This window comes from Fopius arisanus, unplaced genomic scaffold (assembly GCF_000806365.1).
Source record: "Fopius arisanus strain USDA-PBARC FA_bdor unplaced genomic scaffold, ASM80636v1 scaffold00085, whole genome shotgun sequence".
In the NCBI taxonomy this organism is placed as follows: domain Eukaryota; kingdom Metazoa; phylum Arthropoda; class Insecta; order Hymenoptera; family Braconidae; genus Fopius; species Fopius arisanus.
The window spans coordinates 417,352-436,421 of NW_011887824.1; the positions used below are offsets into that span (position 1 = coordinate 417,352).

The 19,070-nt window shown below is 33.5% G+C and overlaps 2 protein-coding genes across 12 annotated transcripts in view; both read left to right on the plus strand.

Moving 5' to 3' along the window:
* E2f1 (E2F transcription factor 1) overlaps positions 1–11,068 on the plus strand; it is an 11,931-nt gene extending 863 nt beyond the window's left edge. Inside the window, exons 1-5 of one of the 5 annotated variants that reach the window (XM_011311210.1) lie at positions 39–643; positions 819–984; positions 3,594–3,690; positions 4,728–5,843; positions 10,219–11,068. In XM_011311210.1, the coding sequence (XP_011309512.1) occupies positions 3,612–3,690; positions 4,728–5,843; positions 10,219–10,343 (1,320 nt within the window). In that variant the 5' untranslated portion in view covers positions 39–643; positions 819–984; positions 3,594–3,611 and the 3' untranslated portion in view covers positions 10,344–11,068. Of the gene's footprint in view, positions 1–38; positions 644–818; positions 985–3,332; positions 3,443–3,593; positions 3,691–4,727; positions 5,844–10,218 lie in introns of those variants that run through there. The other 4 variants (XM_011311211.1, XM_011311208.1, XM_011311212.1 and 1 more) reach the window with 4 other exon arrangements.
* Positions 11,069–13,308: 2,240 nt separating this feature from the next.
* pum (pumilio) overlaps positions 13,309–19,070 on the plus strand; it is a 113,992-nt gene continuing 108,230 nt past the window's right edge. For 3 of the 7 annotated variants that reach the window (XM_011311213.1, XM_011311221.1, XM_011311218.1), the window contains exons 1-5: positions 13,405–14,179; positions 14,293–14,387; positions 16,107–16,328; positions 16,680–16,811; positions 17,719–17,922. In XM_011311213.1, coding sequence (XP_011309515.1) covers positions 14,298–14,387; positions 16,107–16,328; positions 16,680–16,811; positions 17,719–17,922 — 648 coding nt within the window. In that variant the 5' untranslated portion in view covers positions 13,405–14,179; positions 14,293–14,297. Of the gene's footprint in view, positions 13,385–13,404; positions 14,180–14,292; positions 14,388–14,452; positions 14,521–16,106; positions 16,329–16,679; positions 16,812–17,718; positions 17,923–19,070 lie in introns of those variants that run through there. The other 4 variants (XM_011311217.1, XM_011311216.1, XM_011311219.1 and 1 more) reach the window with 4 other exon arrangements.

Consider the following 19,070-nt stretch of genomic DNA (forward strand, 5'->3'; position numbering starts at 1 on the left):
GGGGGAGTTAGAGGGGTAATATGAGTGGAAGAGTAGAATAAATCGGTGAAGTGCAAGAACGCCGGGGCCTCGTGTGTACTTCATAATCAGTGAGACAATTTTCATCTCAATTCAATTTTAATTTGTCTCTCATGTGGCTCTGGTATTATTTTTCGGCTTTGATGAGATGAATTGAAGATGGATTGATAACTGTGATTAAAATAGTGAAATCGTTGAATGGTGGGGGGAGGGAGTTAAGAGTCGCGATGTACAAATTCATCTGAGTTGCATATGAGAATGAGATTTGTGGATTGAGTGGCACAAAATGGACGAGGATTAGTGCTTTGATGGGATTTATTGAATGAATTTTATTGGTCTTAGAGATTCTCGAGCGTTTGTCGTTGAATTTTTATTCGGGCTGTTTTAGGGCAGGCGTTTCAGTTGCTCTCTCATTTTTTTTTCACCTCTCTCTTTTCACGAGATATTGGAGGCAGGACGTGACGCTGGGCGGTGAGAGACGTTGAAAATGGCTCGTGTTACGTGTCTCCTATAAACACACGCGGATTTACATGAATTTTAAGGGATTTCCGGGGATTTTTTTGAGGTAATTGGCGAGCTTTTTGGCGGGTGGAGGTAGGCGAATTTCGAGGTTTGAGAGAGACAGGTGAGTGATGGTTTTCGTATTTATTTTTTGCCATTCATAGGTTCTTCCCGGGGATTTAATGATTTTTGGGGGTTGCGGGAGACTTTTTGGGGGTCGGCTTTTCCCAGTGTTTTGGTTTTTTTTGTTTTTTATTTTGTTGTTTTATGTGTTGAATGTGGAAATTCCAACGCCAAAGGCGCTCCGGTTGGCTTGATAGCTGCGGCTAGTACTCGAGGCACGATTTGTTGGCCCTCTTTTGCTTTTTAAACCGAACCAACGAGAATTTCTCGGGCTGACTCTTGGGTGCTCTACGAGGCAAGTTGTAATCGTTGGGTAGTTTGGAGAATTCATCGTCTTCACGGGTAAGGGAAATATGTTTTGGGAAAATCTGGCTTTCAGGGGTTTTTCATGGATATAGATTTTTTGGGGGAATTTCGGGGGGTTGAGACATGTGATTCGATTGCATTTAGTAATGGGATTTTTACAATATTTATTCGTCAATTTCATTTGTTAATAAATTGTGATAATTCCGGGATTGACGTTGTGTGATTGGCAAATAGGGGTGGGGTGAGGGGATTCAAGGACGATGTTTGAGGGCCTGGAGGTCCTTTAAATTGTTAACAGCTGATCGTTAGAATAAATCTGGTTCTTCGGAGATTTGCCATTTTTTTAAAGGGGTTTTCGAATTTGTGTATGGTGGAAGTTGGCTGAGTGGGGGACACATGGAGATAGGAATTTTGAGGGATTTTGAAAAAATTTTTACATGTGCTCGGGAAATGGAGGTTACGAGGAGAACGCAGCATGGTAGCGTCCCGGCGTTCACATGCAAGCACAGTTAAATGATTTTTTTTGCTATTGTTTGCTTAGGTTCTTTTGATTCTGTTTTTTCTTTCTAGCAATTTGCACTTCCATTTTTCGATTTCGACCGGCAATTTTTCTGGTCTATCCGGTCGTGAATGAAATTTTCTTTTCGATTATTCTGGAGAGACACTAGTGAATTATTTGTATGAGACGAATGGAGTTACTTTAAATTTTTATCAGTAAATTTGATATCCTAAGAGTCGAATTAAGAATTCACAATTATACCATTGTTTGGTTTCTTCTCTCTTTTTTGGACAGGAAAATGGGTTAGATTGTCGAAGAGGATTCTGCTAGAATGTAGCAATGTGCTTATTCAAGAAAAAATTATCATTGTTTGTGGCAGAAAAGGTTCTCTCATCTTATTTATCTTTTTGGGCTTTAATAACTTGAATGTTTTGGTTTCCAGAATTTTTATCCTTCAAAAAATTCTTTTTGTATTCGGAAATCTCAAGGATAATTATAAGATTTCTTTTTCTTCGTCGCTTAACAATTGCTAATTTCTTGATGTGAAGTAGTGATTTAATTGCTGATATATTCTTATTTCTTTGTGATGGTCATAATTTTTTATTTCAGCGAAGGGTTGCGTCAAATGGCTTCTTCTAATTTTTTTGTGTAATATCTAGAACACAGATATAAATTTATTGATTAGAATTCATCAAACGCTATTTGGAAATTAAAAATGTCCTTTCTACTCCAAAAATATCACTTTCATCTATTTCATGTGAAAAGAAATAACTTTTAAGAACCTTGGGAAAAGTCAAGAGCTGTAATTTCACCCTTACCCCTGAGCCATGCGAGAGAATGTTGTGAAATAATCTTATTTTAGGAAACAAGTGGAGTAGATATGTAAAGTGGGAGTGCAAGATGTTCGTAATATTTCTAAACGCAATAAGAACTGACTGAGTTAAAAACTTATTGCTGTTTCACAACTTTTCATATCTGTCACAGATTTCTGACAACCTGTAAATCATATTGACCCGAAAAAAGTTTTTGTTGGTCAGCCAATGGTTTACAAAGTCTCACGATTTTCGTACGCCATTTCTGAACGTTTTGATAAATTCAGGGAATTTCAGAGAGAGTTTAGAAAAATTGTCACCCGATTTTGAAAGTTGATGACAAGACAGCATACGTCCTTATGCCACACATTAACTACATCATTTTTCAATTATTCAATTTCTATTCTTATTTATTACACATTTCCTCATCACATTCTATCACCGTCACGCTATATAATTAGTTGCATTCATTTTATTAATTTTCTCCACAAGATAAAGGTTTATTTTTCCAACTATTCCATTAAAAATTCATCACATTTGATTTGTCTAAACTCAACACAAAAAAAGCATTCAAAAAGAACATTGCGTTGTATCATACATCTCTCTCCAATCAATTTCCAAAAAAACACCTGTAAAAGAGAAGATTTATTTTCTAATCTCATTCATTGGACCTAATTTCAATTATTCCAATCTATGTCTATTCTTTCTACAACGAAAATAAGTTCATCATGACAAATGAAAAAAGGAATGTTCAAAGGAATATAATTCTATTATCATGACGAAATGATACATTTAATGATTTTTTTCGATGTTGTCTTATAATTTTAATATCGGGAGTATAAAATTCATAGGAATTTACGAGAGAGTAGAAATAACCGATAAAATATTCGACGATAAGACGATCCTGTTAGGATAGCTCTCAATCCCCCTGGAAATCCCATTTTTTCCATTTGAAATATATTACATAAATATTCGCGGAATCTCCACCTGTGTGGGTTGACCAATCGTCTCCATATCGCCTACTCTGCCCTCTCCATATTCTGTTGTGACCATTTTGCCAATGGAAGGAAGTAGCGACTGTTCCATACATTAAACACTTTCAACAAACTTTATTACTCCATAATATTTATTGTAATAAATCAATTAGATGGCGTAACGAAATGCTTCATCCCACAATTTTCAGGTTAATTTTGTATACAACTGTGACCTTGACGTAGACTGATATTTTGAGGGTTAGAGATTATTTGATCTCCAGTATCAATTTGCAAAGAAAATGTCAATCAACGAGTTATCGCAGGAATTTATTTATCTCTTGAATTTTTTCATTTTTACAGAATCTCCAAGACGATAAAATGCCACGTGTTAGGAGACAAGTTGTCCTGGAGGACCCGTCCAGGCCAGTCACACCAGACATGGCACAAAGAAAACTAAGTAATTAATAAAACAATTAAAATGTCTTAATGAGATCTGTTCAAATGGTAAAACAAGATAAAGAAAGGAGAAAATATAATAAAATAGAATGCTGTCTTCACATCGAAAGAGTAAAAAGTAATTTTCAGCGATTTTTGTGAAGAAATTTTGAAAATGGAAAAGAGATGGATATTTATTCTAATTATTAAAAAAATATCGTCTCTTATAAACTGAGGGTTGAAGCAATTCTTTTTATTCCGATTAAAAAATAAAATCTGTCAATTTACATTTACTATTTACAAAAAAGAATCGTTTAAAACAAGATAAGTATTTGCACGTCACCTTGAGTTTTTATTTATATTTTTATAGTCTTCTGGTAGGTGAATTACCAAATTAAATATAAATGCCATAACAGTCGGTATATATAGAATACCTTATTTATATATTTCTTGAGACTCGCATTTTTTTAGTACCAAAGGAGTTAGTTCTGTATTGTTTGTTATCAGTTAAAAAAATTATTCATGAAATCATAGCATAGAAAAATATTCTTTAAAAAATTCACTATCTCTATTGTATTTTTAAATAATTTGAAGGAAAAATAAGAAAAAAGTCTCTAAACTATTACAGAAGAATATTCAAAAAGCATAACAGAATCACAACATTCATTATTCATAAGTTGAAGCTTTTGTTTTAAATCAGCAACGAAGCGCAAAAAGGGATTAGGTAAAAGGGTGAGTTTTAGAGAAGAGTCGAATATGTATAAGCACTTTTTTTTCGTGCTATTGACAAGAAAAATTAACTACATAACTGGACCTGAATAATGTGTCATAGATACATTGCACTCTGAAGAATGAATTTCAGCAATGCACTCATTAAAAATTTGGGTTTCCGACTTCATCCCTCTACCGCTTCGCTACTGAAATGATACGTGTTCTGTTATTATCTATATTCGCCAAATGCCTAATGAAACAAGTGTCTTCACACGAAGGAATTTATTTATGTTTATGATTTAATGAAAAACACTTGAATTAATATGGGAATCACTTGAATTTGCCAAGTAAAAACAGAATTCAACGGAGATGGATCCCTAGAGGGTCAAGTGCAAAAAGTGGCTGAAGAAACACCAAGTCCCCACTTGCAGGACCACCAATACGGCCAGACCCCGCACTACCAAATAACAAGACGTCCTGCCCAGCCAGTGCCACGTCCAGAGCAGATCTCAGTTCAAGCAGTAAAACGACGTCTAAACCTCGAAGTCGCCGCCTCAGCCCCAGTCCCATCAACCTTCAAAGCACCCAGAGGTAAACGTCGAAGATCGGGTTCCAACTCCTTTACTCATACACCAGCTAAAAGCAAAACAGTCGAGAGGACGCGGTACGACACATCATTGAGTCTTTTAACTAAAAAATTCATAAATCTCGTGGAAAGCAGTAGTGATGGTGTTGTTGATCTCAATGTGGCGTCTGAAAAGTTAGAAGTACAAAAGCGAAGAATATACGATATTACCAATGTATTAGAAGGCATTGGAATACTTGAAAAAAAGAGTAAAAATAATATACAGTGGAAGGGGGGACAATTACCGGGTGAACAAAATGACATATTAGAGTTAAGGAGAGAAGTAAATGATTTGGAGGCCAAGGAGAATGCATTGGATCGATTGATACATGGAGCTGAGGAGAGATTACGTGAATTGTGCGCTGATAGGCAATTTGCCTATGTGACTTATCATGATTTGCGATCAGTTCCTGCTTACAAGGATCAGGCCATTATGGCGGTTAAGGCACCTCCTGAAGCGACACTTCATGTACCACAACCAATCAATAATTTGGGGCAGCCTAAATTGCAGATCCATATGCGATCGTTATCTGGCGAGATCGAGGTCTTTCTGTGTCCTGACGATCCTGCTGTTAAGGTTAATAGTCCTGGTGGAGATGCGGCACCATGCGTCATACCCAAGGAGTTCATTGTCGAGGGGGAGCGAAAGAAGGAAAGAACAGAGTCCAAGAGGAGGTATCAGGTCACCAAGAGGGAGACTGTCGATGATGATGAGGATGCTGTTGCGTCGACTTCGTCATCTGGCATGAGAGATGCTTTGCTCAGTGAGAGTGATGACTTTGGTCCTATGGGAGGAAGCAGGTTTCAATTACAGACTGAGGATCAAAACCCAACGACAGGTAATTGTCTTTCTAATGTTTTTATTGGTTTTGGGGCTTTTCTCTCAACAGGCAGATGGAGATTTTTTTCAGGGACATTGAGGGCAGTAATGACCTGGCTTTTGGAAAAAGGTGGCTGATAGATTACTATGAATTGATTTTGAGGATTCGTTGTGGGTAAGGGAAATGGGAGGGACTTCGTTTTGAGTTCGTGTCGATAGAAATTAAATGTAAACGGCTCAGGAGTCTCTTAATATAAAAATCGTGGGATTATGAAATAAATTAATTAGTGGGGTTCAATCGGGTGGAGATTTTTCATTCTTAAGATGTCTTACAGATTATTACTATGAATTAATTTGAAGAATCCATTGGTGGAAATTCATTCCGAATTCGCGCTGACAAAAATTGGATTTAGATTGAAGTACCCAGTAACTTTTAATACGAAATAACTGAGGTATGATATAAATAAATTTGAAGGTTGATTTATTCAACTCTGTAGAATGATTGAACTAAATTGAGAACAAGTATATTTTTTGCAACCTATTGATTTATTTCTATGAAGATTCGGATTTTTGAATAACGTATTTCTCCCGTCGAGGGATTACCAGAAAATCTCTATTACATGCAAATAGTTACAGTTGTTGTGGTGATCTATAAAATCGTCATGTTAATTATAGCCTTAAATTTGGGGTGAAGTTTTAAAACAACGTACCTCACTTTCGTTCATTGGCGATTTTTCCAGAAATATCTCGGAAGTGAAAGGGGATAACATAATTTTAGTATTTACCTTTATAGGAATTCTTCATTAGCTCTGCAAAAATGATTATACATATACATATACGAGGTTTCGCTATCGGGCTTAATATCCGAAATATTGTGGAAAACCCCAGGGAAAAGATGAGTTAACTCACATCATTCGACCGCTTCATTGGCGAATTAATCAACTTTTAATTATATATTAATTAATTAATCAACGATACTTGTTATCGTCATTGAAAATGACGAAAAAATTGCAAATCAAAATAATACATCTTCTAGAGCGATCTAATTATGATAATGAAAACTTTATCAGAATTGCCAGGAAACAGTGTGATTTCAGAAGGACGATTTTTTGAATATAAATAGTCCACTGAAATAAATTGATATTTGCTGAAAATATATTATTTTCGTAGGGTATGTAACAAATACCTCTAGAAATAATATTTCCACAGAAAATTCCTGAAACATGTCAGAAAGTTATTTCTCCCTTTATCTTTTGTTCTTCGTTTCTCCATTATTAAACTAAATACACTTCGGTATCAATTCCTCAGTCTTGAGGTCAATAACCCCTAAATCCAAATACAAATGCAGGTTTCATTTCACTGGTCAATATTTCGAAAATATTGAACTGTATAAGTTACACTGAAATGCCTAGTCAAAAGTATTGAGTTGACTTTGATTACTTATTCTTTTTCTTAAAAAGAGCTCGAGAGGCTAATCTCAAAACACATGTAACTTCTCCTATGCCTGCGTACTTTTTTTTATCCGCAGAAAACCCATGGATATCCACGATGTGAGAGCATGGATACAACAATTTTTTCTCCATTGATACTACAGGATAACTTTTTTTATCGTTTAAGGCCCAGTTGGATTATCTCGTTACCTAAAATTGTGATGCATTCCTGTATGAAGTAGAGTTGCACCACATAAATGAATGCAGGCTGAAAAGAAAGTAAAAAAAATAGATAAAAAATATAGTCCGCGCTTTTTCATTGAAATGGAAGGATAATTGCACAAAAGCAGAAGTTGGATATGCCTGATGGGGGGGGGGGGGGGGGGGGGGGGGGGGATAGAAGGAAATTGCTTCCTATGTTCTTTGAAAAATTATTAAATATTTTTAAGATTTTTTTAGTTATAATTTCCTTACCTGATCATTGGCAGATGGCTTCGAATTAAATAGCGAAAAATTGAGGTGGCGATCAGCTATCACTTTGTCGAGTGAGAAGAAGAAGGGTAGAAGAAGTAGGATGAACGTTGCAGAGTTTAATTTTGATGTTCTGATGTTTTAAGCAAAATTGTTTTAGTATACGTTCATTCTACTTTTTGTACCCCCCTCATCATGCCTGCTAAATTGACCGTTGATCACCACCTCGATTTTTCGCTATTTAATTCGGAGACGTCTGCCAATTATGAGGTGAAGAAATTATGATGAAAAAAATCTAAAAAATGATTGAAAGTATGGAATAATTTACGTTTGGCATACTTCCCCTCCCTCCCTCCTACTCTCGAAGGCTGAAGTGACAGTTGATTGTCACCTTAATTTTTCTATATCTCATTCACAGACATCGGCCAATGATCAAGCACAGAGATTATAATTTAAAAAATCTTTAAAATATTTATTCATTTTCGAAAGAACGACTTTGTAAAATAATGCCCCATTTTAATGAAAAAGCGTGGACTCTATTTTTCTTTTTTTTTTTACTTTTTGCTTCCGAACGGAAGCATTGCGATCGTTCGATTTTTCGATTCTCTAATTTTGCCTGGAAATGATGTAGAATGATCTGAAACATAAAAATACCACGTTTGTAGACCGTGTGTGTATGTGATTATGGTCAGCTGAGGGTCAATTTTTATAAAAGAAGGAGTATAATTCGGTAAATTAATTCCCAAAAATCTGAAATTTGGGTAATTCATAGGTTCTAATATGGACTTCATCTGTGCTGAATTTCAGCCCGATCGGCCGAGTAGTTTTTGAAATATCTATAATTGTTTCTGAAAAGTTTTTTGGAAATATCTCAGAAACTATCCAACCGTTCACATTTCTCATTCTTTTGAAATGTTTGTCCCAATGTGCTCTATATGGGTCAGTCAGAATATATATATATGTTCTTACAAAGTTTTCGAGATATTTCAATTTTCATTTTTTTCAAAAAAATGCGAACTACACCGTCTCTCATTTTTAAAAATCAATCTATCAACTTGAAATTTGGCAGAAAGATTCCTCTTATGACTGCGATGGTTGGTATTGCAGATGGGCTAAATCGGATGATTCGTTCAGGAGATATTCAACTTTGTATCTGAAACGATTTTCTCAAATATCTCAAAAACGACACAACTGATTTTATTTTTCTTTTTTGCAAAATATTCGGTACATTATGCCCTAATTATATGAACCAAAGGGTTTTACGCGTTCGAAGAAAAATCTCAAGATATTTCAATTTTTATTTTTTTCAAAAAAATGCGAACTACACCCTCTCTCATTTTTAAAAATCAATCTATCAACTTGAAATTTGGCAGAAAGGATCCTCTTATGACTGCGATGTTTGGTATTGCAGATGGGCTAAATCGGATGATTCATTCAGAAGATATTCAACTTTTTATCTGAAACGATTTTCTCAAATATCTTAAAAACAACACAACTGATTTTATTTTTCTTTTTCGCAAAATATTTGGTACATTATGCCCTAATTATATGAACCAAAGAGTTTTACGCGTTCGAAAAAAAATCTGAAGATATTTCAATTTTCATGTTTAGAAAAAAAATGCGACGTACACCCTCTCTTTTCCAAATATTTGAAAATTTGAGAGATTACAGGTACTCCATTCGGAAGCCAACCATCAATGAAATTGATGGCAAAATAAAATTTAAAAAATAAATAAATAACATGTTAAGTAACAATCATATGTCTTCTACGGCTAGGAACGGCAAACTGCTTGTTTTTCAGCCTAAATATGTGGGGCAGTTCTGCTTCATACAGGACTGTACCAAAGCTTTAGATAAAATACAAGAAAACAAACTATATAAACGAGGTAACGAGAAACTCCAACCGGGCCTTAAGTGCTTTTTCAGCGTTCCTTTTAATTTTCTTTCGAATTTCACGAATTGTCACTGGCTTATTAACGCTTATTCAAAATTTTCTTTTCTGGCGTACTAATAAAAGTTGTTCAGCCCTTTGGTATAATCATTTATTTTTTCATATGCCACCACAGTTTGCTATTGATTGTTAATTCGAAAAAATTAATTGATTTACGAAAGATGTAAAAGTGGTTGCTCCCTATCGGAACTCTGACTGTGACCTGTGTAGTATCTTTAATATCACATCACAGGCAGAGTTCTAGTTAGGTGGTTGCTCTCGACACCGATTTAGAATAATTAATTTATTTCATTAGATAATTCTCCGTACTGAATTGACAAAACGTGATAAAAAAAATGAAAGCACGCCTTTTACAATTTTATTCAATAAAAAAAAGTTTATTTCTTAATATTTTGTGAAAAATGTTGTCATTTACATAGCAAATCTCTTGATTTATTGCCGCAATTAATAACTTTTTAAAAGTTGAATTTGACAACTCTTTACAACTCTACGTAAATGATTGAAATTCAATAATTCTTGTTTTTTTGATTTACCTGTTTCAGAAGTTAATATATTGGACTTTAGTGAGTCCCTATTATCACTGGAGCCACCATTATCTGAGAGTGACTATTCGTTTTCACTTGCAACCGAAGAGGGCCTTTCCGATCTCTTCGATTTCCCATTTTAGAATTTTTTAAAATCACCTGCATTCATCGAATGAATAGTAAATGAAATACAACAACAATTGGAGATAAATGCAAACTAGAAACAATCATGTGTCTTTTAACAATGAAAAAAAAACATGAAAATTAACTCTGAGTTCGTCTTCCCAACATTAAAAAAATCAGTGGTTTAAGAACGAGTGGTTAGTAAAATTTGTAAAAAAAACATTTTTGGCGTATTACTGTTATGAGTAATATTGCCCTCGCAATTGTTTCGTTAAATTTATATTCAAAAGCAAACATATCACGAAATAACGATTTTTCTTAATTCTGCAGATTTTTGTCGATTTGCCATAGAAAATGAGAATGAAAAAGATGGCAATCACAGAGGATTTGGAAAACGTTCTTTCAGTGCAATTATATAATTTATTAATTTAAGTTTATCGAATGAATTATTTAAATTTACTTCATTATCGAATTACCTGAGTGTAAGTTCGTAAGTTTTATTATTCCTCCAAATTTTGTACAAAATTAATTTTTTGACGTTTCAATTATTTATAAACATTTTTGTTTTTTTTCTTATGCTGTAAGAAAAACATGAAAAATGCAAAAACTTTCCTAAAACATGAAGAATTGTTCTGAAAATTAGTCTGATACCTGAATGATAATTAAATCTTAATTATTTATAATTAAAATCAATAACTAATTAATCTGAAGGAGACGAACTCAAAAGTCGTACAAAGAGTAAAAACAGAACATCAATAAAACATAATAAAAATAACTGGAGCAAGAAAAGTGGAAACAGGAGGAATTGCAGGGAAATAATTTCTTTGGATGATTAAAATCATTTTATTGTATTTGATTGAATCATTCGAAAAACTTATTATTTCCCGTTTTTCTTCTCATTCTTTTTCAGTTAAAGAAACGTTCTTTACACTATCATCTGGCATCGCCACATCGGTAGTTAATCTCGGTTGTCTAAGATAATTGTATATTTAAGAGATTTTTAATAACAAAGTGAGAGAATAATCACATAGCGATGGATTTTGCCATTAAAAATCTCTTAAAGGATGTACAAAATCTGTTGTACGTCCGAAGCCATAGTGCCTACACCATTAAAAAAACGGATGAATAAATTGTCACACACCTTTTACTGCACCTGTAAATAATTAATCATTTATACTTGTAATGCATTGATAATACAAAAAAAATAAATAGTACTAGGTATTAAGAAATGAAATGAGAAGAAAAAAACATTTTTTTTATTGAAAGAATAAGGAAGTTGGTGGAAAAAAATTAATACCTTGTATCATTCGTAAGATACACTCTATAAATTAGTTATTTTTAACTAAAAAGAAAATACAAATTATTTGATAAAACAAATAATCGACGAAATGTTAGTTTATATAGTTATTATATAATATAAATATGTAAATGTATATATGTCTGCACTTGTATAACGAGGGATGCCCATTGCGTTGCTCTAAGTGTACAGAGACGACAAGACGAATAACAATTTTTTGATGCAAAATTTTGCTCCCAGAAATTTTCCATGATTTTTCAATGTCACTTACGGTTAATTGTGCATCCCTTAATATTGCAATTTCTTTGTTGTTATATGGCTATTGATTTTTCTCGACTATTTAGTTTGATTATCTGAGTGTTGAGCTTGAAATGGTGGAAGTGATGGAGGGATGAGGAGATAAGTATCTTTATTATTGGTATATTTGATTATTCAATTATTTAATTGACGAACTAGTAGTGAACTAGCAGACAATTGGCAATAGTTGAGTTAAAAATTCATTTTCAAGTTGTTATTTTGGAGATATTTTGCAGGCAAAACGCTGAAAATATTAAAAAATAGTTCTTGTGCTGTGTTAAATATTATTTTTAAAAATCGACCATCAAAATTTTGGGATAAACCAATTTTCTGCATCTATGTTTATGAAACATTTCGGATAAAATGTGTTTGATATTAATAATTTTTTAAATTTAGACTTAGTCAATAATTGTAATATTTAGTAAATTTTCTGACTGTCTAATAATATTGAAACATATTTTTTGTAAAAGAATACATTACATACACAGGGAGGATTTTTCGATATTTTTCTCGTTGTCTTTTAAAAATATCTTCAAATATTCGATGAGTCTAATTGAATGAATGCACCGTAAAATCAAATGATGAGTTTACGAGATTTTCTATTAGGGTTTTCTTGAATTAGCAAAATAATTCTGAAATTTAAAAGCATCTCTTTATTAGAATGAGCTACAAAAATTTATTGCGATCCCCTCGAAACATTGAAATATTGGTAGTAATAAATATTTTTTACTCAGGTATAATGGAAGAGTGTTTGACCCACAATTACCTGTCAGTTGCAGTTTTTTCAACTACGTGTGTATGGGTATGTGTAACGAGCTGTATATGAGATAACTATTTGTCATCTATAACAAACTGAGAAAAAAGTTATTTCAATTTTTTTTACTGGTGATGACAAAATGAAGATTAATATCAGTCTGATGATTATCGATGATCAAATTGCCGGATATGTCATGTATATCGGCGTATCAACCTGGATGAAGCGAAGGAAAATATAATCTTATGTAATTCAAACAAAAATTACTGAATAGTTATTGAATTTCTCCCAGAAAAAATAAAAAATCATATCATCAACGAGATGAACTTGATGATTTTCTTAGGCGCCATAAAAAACCAAGAACTTCGTCATCTCATTTAAATCTGGGATGAAAAAAAAATAACACTATTTTATGAAAAAAAAAATTCAAATTTACCATTACGAAATTCCCAATTCTGTTTAAAGATTGGAGATAAAATCAGTAGGCGAAAAAAAATATGAGATTTACTTTTTTAGTATGAGCAATTTGAATTTTCCCGCGAAATAGGTAGCAATGGCGTTTTCCAATTTGCACTACCACTACGACCGCTACAAAAGCCTCGACTCTCAAGTTTCATTCGTTGTGAACGTCGTGAATCCTCGTAACGCGAATGGAGTGAAGAAGGGAGAGGAAGAGAAGGATTGGTGAAAAATTGCTGGCAAGAGAAAGAAAGGTAAATAAAAATGGAAAACATGTCGGCAGTTGGCATCTGTCGATAGAGTTAGGGCCTTGAGGTTGAAACACAAGCAAGCAGTGAGGGTGAACTATTTCAGTTGTATCAAAGAAAAAGAAACCACCGCTGGACGAATTTGTACAGAGAGGTAAATGATCAACTGGTGCGGAACTTTATCAATCAAATAATTCGTCAATAAATTTTTCATTAGTCAAATTGCAAAAACCATCAAACTATTCCGCTTTGTAACCCCCTAACATCAAAATTTTGTACATAACATTCCCCCACGCATCTCCCACTTTACCTTCAAAAATCTTTCAAAAATATAATGAGTCAGTAAAATTCACGGGAAGAAATAATCTCGAAATCCCTCCAAAAAATCGCCAACAGATTAAAAAAAAAACTTAAAATTTTCATCTCTGCAAACCGGTGTGTCAAGTGTTGTCAAAAAATCGCGGCGAGGCGGCACTGTATGTCACAATTGATTCAATTGTTAAATTAATTTTCAATTCAACGGCTTCATCGCAGAAAAAAATATCGAGAAACAATTTCCTAACTTAGAACCTTTAAAAGTTTGAAAATTCATCAAGTTCACGAGTAAAAATGGACTATTCGATCAGAAGCAATAATACGTGAAATATTTAGTGTGTGTGTAAGAGAAGAGAGAGATAAAAAAGGACAAAAGAGAAAAAAAAATAGTCGTGGGTTTTGTTAGTGCGACGCCGGTTGGAGTCGGGGGGATAACCTTCAAAATCGAAGCTTCCTTTCAAACCCTCGGGGACGAGCCTTCGATAGGTACGTGAATATATTTTTTCTCAGCGATTTCCATCGATTAATCATCGAAACAATTGTTATGGGGTATATTTTAGGGTGTGATTTTTAAGGGTGATTTTTTTTTGGCCTTTCAGAAATAATGAAGTGGCTCAGTACGAGCAACATCGGCGGTGAACCGGCACCACAAATGCAACTACATCATCCATCCGCCAATGGCCACATACCCACTGCAAGTTTTTACACATTTATTCTTTTATTTTATCCATTGTCTCTACTTTATCACAATATTTGTGGTTATTCATTTAGTGAAAAAGCTTGAGAACCTTGAGAAACAATAATTTTTTCGTCACAAATTTTTGGAGGTAAAACATTTTTTGCAAAAATCCCCTCATTTTTTTTCTTTAATGAAATTGCTGAAGCTTCGGGGGCTTTCTCAGCGGAATTTCACACGGATTTACCATTTTTATGAGTTGTGCTCGGTGTTTTCGTTTTTTATGATTATTTGGGGCTTTGTTTGTGATAAATGAAGGCTAATTTTTTTTGCTTGTGTGGAGTTCAGAGAAGTCCATGATTGAGGTTAGGTGCGATGCTGCTGTGAAATTTGATGCTACATGGTAGAAATTTAATTGAGAATGGGAGTTGCTTGGTTTTATGATGTCTAATGATTATGGTTGAGATAACTTCAAAGATGTTTTTATTGTTAATGAGAGGATTTAGGGATTCTGAAGTTTATTTAACATTGCTTTGTCAATTAAATGCTGGAGTTGAAGGGGAAATTTGATGATAATGCAAGTTCATATCTGTCGATCTGTCAAAAAAATGTCTTTGGAGATCTTATCCTCTAGTTTTTCACTGTTAGGAGATGATTATTAAATATGAGAACTTCTAATTTCCTTGGTGATTGGGATTGTTGTTGCAAAATGAGAAATATAATGTTGGATGACTGATAATGTGTCTTGAGTCGATAATTAGTATGTATTAGTATTAGTAATGCATTGATTTTTCAAACTTTCTTCAATGCTCTTCAATGCTCCGTTTTGGTTGAAAATCTGAACTCACGATTAATCGCCAATTCTTGGAGGATGAGTGGTAGAGGTTTGCTAAATAGTCTGACGTTTGTTTTAAGTTAAGGATAATACGATCTATTATTTAATTCTAATCGTGACAATTTTAATCAAGTTTTTAATTATTTTTTGTTTCTATGACATTAAAAAAAATAGATAAATGATGAAGAATAGATTCTCATCTATATAATTTTGAAAATTTCGATTTACTATCAGTTACTAAAAATCACTCTACTTTATAACTTACACATCAATACTCTGCAGATTATTTATACATAGAGCATAAATCACGATTATGGTTAAATTCTTATCTTCTCAGTATCTATAAAGCAAGTAATTTTCTGATCGAAAAGTAGTATGAGTTTCTTCCCACTTAACACACATATGTACTGAGCAAAAAAACGAACAGGTATTGTAGCAAACCTTATTGAGATCGAACAAATCGTTATTTGCAATTAATTAAAAAATCTTGTAAACATTTCAAAACTGTTTCAACGTTCTGGAATAGTTTCGGCCTACTCGAACTAAGATGGAATAATTTCTTTTTTATGTTATTCCATGATCAAAGACAAGAAACTAATCCTTGAATGCAACAATAACGATGATTTGATGAGAATCCTGTAACGTACGAACCAGATATTTCTTGGCAAACTTCGCTTTATGATAAATATTTTCATTTTGACAATTATTTATAGTGAAAGTTACAACGTCAAAGAAAAACTTTTTTATTTTTTTTCTCACGTGTTTTTTTTTTCAATAAACTTTCTGCACGAACACGTTAATTCTTGTATTAGTTTTATTAGGATTTTGTGTTGGATCTAATCGCATATAGTAATAATAATAATTTTATTATAGTTTTGAAGTATAATTGATGTTGTTTTCAGGACGTAGATCAGTGTGGACAGGTAATGGCAAGTGGTGATGCAGTGCGTCTGCAAGCCGGACAGACAAGTCAAATGGGCATCAATAGAGCCCAGGATGACGCTATGGTAGGCTATGGATTCCAAAGGCCAGCAGAGCCTGAATTTAATGCCCAGGCATCGACTTTTCAAACTAAACAGACTCCACGTGCTTGGGCTCTAGCAGATGATCCCATCATCGATAACGTAAGTTCTTAACGCCCTTTGAAATTTTCATTCTCACTTTCAACAGAAGATTTTCCTAAAATCAATATGGAAATAACTTCTTTCATCTTTAAAAGAATCGCCTTTATTCACTTATCTAAATCAGTGACGTCAGTTAGTATGAATTAAAATTCTTGCCAAGCCAAATGGAATATTGGATAAATTGAATATTGGAGAATAATTATTCCTTTTAAAAGCAATTAATTTTTGTTGGAATTCTTCATTTATTTTTTATAAACATTTCATCAGTTCATCAGTTTTCGAATTTTACATTATATTTTGGATTATTTCTTTGTCTTGATCATTCATTGTGGAATCTTGATTGAATTTCAGAGCCACGAGAAATGGAAATACCCAATGACAAAGCTCAGTGTACCACAACAGAGTCAACCACCTCAGTTTGGGCTCCAGGCGATGAATAATGTACATACCGTACCTTACGAACTTCATCCAATGCAACTCAAGGTAAATTGATGAACAAATATTCGTATCGACTCAGCAACATTTCTTGTTATTTTCATCAATATCCCCCATTTTGCTTTACCACCTAATTGAGTGTAAGATTTTTCGTGATGTTAAAGTAGTTATCGATATGAATTATTTCGTCAACTCATCTCAAATAAAAGATCCTTGGACATTTCTGGTTCAAATCATTTGCTTTTGCTTCTTTATCCACAACAAACTACGTCAGTTTTCACGTCTCACGGATTATTGCATTAATGATCTCACATTTTTAAAGAAACTAATGCATAAAAATTCATTTATTGCAATTGCTCTAGTGAATGAATTATTGCCAGACGGTTCCTTCCACACAAATGCCTATTTTTTGCATTATTTCTACTCAAGATAATGTAAATTTTACTCGAACCTTCTAGTGGAAGTTTTTAAAATGGCGCTTCACTACGTGAATACTATCTGTTGGGGCATTTTTTTCAACGAATTTCAATCTATGTGGAGTAGTGGAATAATCGCAGAAACGGTCGATTGTAGTCAATTTTTCAAATAGCATATTTTTTATCTTGTGTAAAACTTTCGGGCAAAAACAGATAACATAAATTTTTTCAAATTAACAAAATTTATCAATCACATGAAAAAAGTTCAAAGACTATTTCACTTTCTAAACATCGAAAATTTCTTTCTGCGCATTTTTTGAAAATATTTGGCGAGGGAAAAATTAAAAAGTTTAATGCGCCGAACTCGTTCTGTAATTATGCATGCAAATTTGCTTGCTGTATACTGCGAGCGATTTTGCAATAGTTAGAACAAAATTAACTGAGATGTCAAAATTCTCTTGAGAATATTATATATCGTCTTCTTTAATAATATCCTAAATAGTATTTGAAGTGGATTAATCATGGGTTAACAATTGCAGAGTGGAGGACCTGGAACCGAACACTTGGTTTATTTGAACAATCAGATGACCACTCAGCAACTCGCCCTCTTCCATCATCAGCATCAACAGCAACAACAACAGCAACAACAGCAGCAACAACAACAACAGCAGCAGCAGCAGCAACAACAACAGCAACAGCAACAACAGCAACAGCAACAACAACAGCAGTTCAGAAATGGCCAGGTAAGATATGTCTTTCGAATGAGTGCTTCTGTTCCCTCTTCGAAATGAATCGATCTCATATTATGCATCAATGAATCAACGATGAAGTTGCTGCGTGAACTCCATAGCCCTGGCACTCGAGTTCGTGACAGTATTTACTTGTTGAGAGACTACCGTGTAGGCGGTTTCAATGGAGGGCCCACGCATCCGAGTCAACCGATCGTTCATTAATAAATCTTTTTGGAATTTCAGATTTGCTTCAAGCAATCTATTATTTTTTTTCAGTACTAAAATTTAGATTTTTTGTGTCGTTACTGGAAAGTTGTGGATTTCTCGATCTGTTCTTTGTGTTTGTATCAGTCATTTAGAGAGGGACGAAATTTTAATAGATCGAGGGAGCGAGAGACAAGAGTTTCATACCTGACGTGAGAGCGATGAAAGTAATGAAGAAGTGGGAGATAGGGGCAGAATTAAAATTATGTCAGGGTCACTCTGAATTTGAAGCTCATTGCTGAATAGTTCACTTTGGAAGTTTGAGATTTAACTGAGAAAAAATTACTAGTTTGACTTGTTAGTAACAAAGAAGTCGTTAGTTGAATATTTAAAAAATGTCTTTAAATTCAGAATTTTTGTCACGAAAATAGGTTGGGCTGTTTTACACAATATGTAAGCTACGTTTTTGCGATATCTGTTGTTTACTCCCCAAAAATTTTACGTCTGCACAAAATTAGAAACAATAGTTTTTCGTTTCGGTCCTTCAATAGCTAAAGACTTGAAATTACTGCTTTAAAAGAAAATCAGAAAATAACAGTTATCTGTTCACATTCCTATGTTTTAGGAATAAAATATTGCTCGATAGAGTTCTTTATAAAAGATATTTCTTGTAGCGAAGTCAACACCCTTGTGATGTTTCTTGAACCAACTATTTCATTATTATTATTGAAAACAGAATGATTGAATATTTATAATTTGGTGTTAGCTATTAATATTTTATATTCAGAACATTGTTCCATTCAACTTTATTTCGGTCTGATATCAGTTTATTGGAGAATACGTTCAACCCATGTGGAAATTCAAAATTTGTGTGAAGGATTTTTGTTGATTACTTTTATGCTTTTCTCAAATGAATGCTCGGATACATATGAAAATTCCCGAAAATTGATTAAAAA